This window comes from Triticum urartu, chromosome 7A, assembly GCF_056163025.1.
Source record: "Triticum urartu cultivar PI428250 chromosome 7A, HENAU_Tu73, whole genome shotgun sequence".
Lineage (NCBI taxonomy): Eukaryota > Viridiplantae > Streptophyta > Magnoliopsida > Poales > Poaceae > Triticum > Triticum urartu.
The window spans coordinates 684,816,108-684,820,024 of record NC_141879.1 but is presented as its reverse complement, the minus strand read 5'-3'; the positions used below and the strand labels follow the sequence as shown (position 1 = coordinate 684,820,024).

At 43.5% G+C, this 3,917-nt stretch overlaps 1 protein-coding gene across 1 annotated transcript; it reads right to left on the bottom strand.

Moving 5' to 3' along the window:
* Nucleotides 1-562: 562 nt before the first annotated feature.
* On the bottom strand, nucleotides 563-2,210 carry LOC147961492 (uncharacterized). The gene is made up of 3 exons (XM_087536586.1): nucleotides 1,962-2,210; nucleotides 706-1,859; nucleotides 563-617 (listed from the first exon to the last, which is right to left on the bottom strand). Exons 1-3 carry the CDS (start codon nucleotides 2,193-2,195, stop codon nucleotides 563-565), a joined length of 1,443 nt encoding a protein of 480 aa, XP_087392712.1. The 5' UTR covers nucleotides 2,196-2,210.
* Between the last annotated feature and the right edge of the window lie 1,707 nt (nucleotides 2,211-3,917).

Genomic DNA, 3,917 nt, shown 5'->3' with positions numbered 1-3,917 from the left:
CATGAAGGTTCTCCTTTGTATTCTGGATCATCCCTGACGTATGCAACTTCCTCTGAAATCAGTTTGATCTGCAAATTTAACCTGTGGTGGAAGTTTGTACACCACTGGCTACTAATTTAACTTCAGAATGCAGAGCAAAAGGGTATAAACTATGAGCAGAATACACAAGTGCATGAGCCAATAGTCAAACGAGGCAAACCAGCTAGAGTATAATTAGTCACATAAACCAGCGGCCAACTCAGGTTGTCTGAGGATTACAATGCTCCAGTCCTCAGCCCTCCCAAGTCAAAGCACTCCACATGAGCTTGGAATCTCAAGAAAGATAGGCCTCGCACACCGGAAGATCACCTAGCTGAGTCAGTGGCGGACCCAGGAATTGAAGGTAGCCGGGGCGAACATTTAATGTTTAATTTTTTTCGCTACAAATGCAGCTATATTCAACCAGAAACTCATAGCATTCAACAACAAAAGGATTAAAAGACTATTTAAAACTAGTACACTGATAAAAGTCGTCGAGGCCGCCTGACTGCTCACATGGACTCTTGCCGCTTGAAATGCTCACTTATGCCACAATATGATCCCATAATTCCAATTTCCAAATGAGACCTAAAAATAATGAATGCATTAGCACAAGTGTGATGAGAGCTGTATATTTTGATATACTCATCTGATGGTAACTGGGTGGTAGTATACCTTTAAGACGTAATTGCATAATGAACACGAGGTTCTGGAGGTAGATGACCTCGACGGCTCTTCAGGGCATGAAAATGAACCATAATCTCTTTATCACTAATTTTAGCAAATATCTCGCGCTCAACAAAGCAAACCATCAAATCATTAAGCCAATCATCACCCATCTTGTTTCGAAGACCAGTCTTTATAATATTCATGGCTGAGAAAACCCTCTCAACTGATGCAGTCGCCACCGGTAATGTCAATGCAAGTCTGATGAGCCGATAAACCAATGGAAATACCAGATGTTGTCTACTCTGAACCAACTTGAGAGGAAGAGAACTCAAACTATCGCAAGCCAAGAATTCAGTACTTCTTTTCATCACATCAATATATATGTTGAGTTGATCAGTCAACAAATAGCGCTCTTGTGAAGAGAAATCAATTGAGTAAATATTTGCAAGCTCAACTAGCTTATCATGATCAAAGTTACTAAATGAGTCTCTAGGATCAAGGCAAGCAATGCACTTCAACAAGCGTGTAGAAGTTTCACTAAATCGATTATTCATCTCAACTATGTTTCTATCCAACACCTCATTGAATATAGTTACCTTGTAATGATGGAGACAAGTAACCATTTTGCGTGATCTTCTTGGGTAAACCCTTGCTGAAATGTCATCATTCATATTGGGCACTATTATATTTCTTGCAGCAAAAAAGTTAGTAGTAGATATCAAGAGAGGCTCCCATCCATCATCTCTCAACTTTTGTAATAGGCTTTTCACTGACACAATCATATTCATAGCACAGACTATATTCTGATCTTTTTGTTGCAATGCTTGTGACAAATCATTGGTTAAACCAAGCACTCGAAGCATCAAATGCAAGATAAGAACAAATTCAAAAGTTTCCATGTTTATCATAAAGCCAGAAGCCAAACCTCTATCATCAACATCTGCTCCATCAAGAGAAATACCATGTAGCACTTCAACCATGGAATCCCACATTTGATATATCCGGATTAGAGTCTTGTGGTGTGACCCCCATCGTGTATCACCGGGTCTTGCTAAACTTGTCTCTTGATGTTGGCATTTTCCTGACAAAATCTCCCCATGTTCTAACTGCAAAACTAGGTTGTCATGATGCTTCTGCAACAATGCATCTTTCCTTTTACATGAGGCACTTACCTACAAGAAAAGAGTAAGTGCGGTTAGAATTTTATAATGGCTAGATATATACTATTTGGATTTGCAAATAACCATAAGCTATAAGAACTAAGAAGCACTAACCATGTTGACAATCTTATTTGTATGTCCAAAGAAATCACTAACAGCTAGGACTCCCTTGACAACAACAACAACTACCAATTGAAGTTGGTGGGCAAAACAATGCACATAAAAAGCATACGGATTGACATCTAGCACCAATTTCTTCAAACCATTAAGTTCTCCATGCATATTTGAGGCCCCATCATATCCTTGTCCTCTCAATCTAGACATGGATAAATTATGTTTAACAAACATTGCATCCAAAGATCTTTTCAAAGAAGCGGATGTAGTATCAAGAACATGTTTAACACCAAGCAATCTTTCCAAAGACTCCCCCTTTTGGTTCGTGAACCTGCAAGCAAAACAAACTATAAAATTAGAACAAGCATGTGAGGGTAGAGTAGTTACATTCAAAATTAGAACAATCATGACAAATAACTAACCTCACAATCACAGCCATTTGCTCTCTAACCGATACATCACGAGACTCATCAACAAGTAGAGAGAAATTACTATCGCCAAGCTCATTCATTATCACTTTTGTAGTCACTTCTGTTGGAAATATGCCCTAGAGGCAATAATAAAATGGTTATTATTATATTTCCTTGTTCATGATAATTGTCTATTGTTCATGCTATAATTGTGTTATCCGGAAATCGTAATACATGTGTGAATATATAGACCACAACATGTCCCTAGTAAGCCTCTAGTTGACTAGCTCGTTGATCAATAGATGGTTACGGTTTCCTGACCATGGACATTGGATGTCATTGATAACGGGATCACATCATTAGGAGAATGATGTGATGGAAAAGACCCAATCCTAAGCATAGTACAAGATCGTGTAGTTCGTCTGCTAGAGCTTTTCTAAGTGTCAAGTATCATTTCCTTAGACCATGAGATTGTGCAACTCCCGGATACCGTAGGAGTGCTTTGGGTGTACCAAACGTCACAACGTAACTGGGTGGCTATAAAGGTACACTACAGGTATCTCCGAAAGTGTCTGTTGGGTTGGCATGAATCGAGACTGGGATTTGTCACTCCGTATAACGGAGAGGTATCTCTGGGCCCACTCGGTAATGCATCATCATAATGAGCTCAGTGTGACTAAGTAGTTGGTCACGGGATGATGTGTTACGGAACGAGTAAAGTGACTTGCCGGTAACGAGATTGAACAAGGTATTGGGATACCGACGATCGAATCTCAGGCAAGTAACGTACCGATTGACAAAGGGAATTGAATACGGGATTGATTGAATCCTCGACATCGTGGTTCATCCGATGAGATCATCGTGGAATATGTGGGAGCCAACATGGGTATCCAGATCCCGCTGTTGGTTATTGGCCGGAGAGTTGTCTCGGTCATGTCTGCATGGTTCTCGAACCCGTAGGGTCTACACACTTAAGGTTCGGTGACGCTAGGGTTGTAGAGATATTAGTATGCGGTAACCCGAAAGTTGTTCGGAGTCCCGGATGAGATCCCGGACGTCACGAGGAGTTCCGGAATGGTCCGGAGGTAAAGATTTATATATAGGAAGACCAGTTTCGGCCACCGGGAAAGTTTCGGGGGTCACCGGTATTGTACCGGGACCACCGGAAGGGTCCCGGGGGTCCACCGGGTGGGGCCACCTATCCCGGAGGGCCCCATGGGCTGAAGTGGGAAGGGAACCAGCCCCTGGTGGGCTGGTGCGCCCCCGTTGGGCCTCCTCCTGCGCCTAGGGTTAGAAACCCTAGGGGTGGGGGCGCCTCCACTTGGCTTGGGGGCCAAGCCACCCCCTTGGCCGCCGCCCCCCTATCTAGATGGGATCTAAAGGGGCCGGTGCCCCCTGGCCCCTATATATAGTGGAGGGGAGGGAGGGCAGCCGCACCTAAGTCCCTGGCACCTCCCTCTCCCTCCGTGACACCTCTCCCTCTCGTTGGTGCTTGGCGAAGCCCTGCCGAGATCCCGCTGCTTCCACCACCACGCCGTCGTGCTGC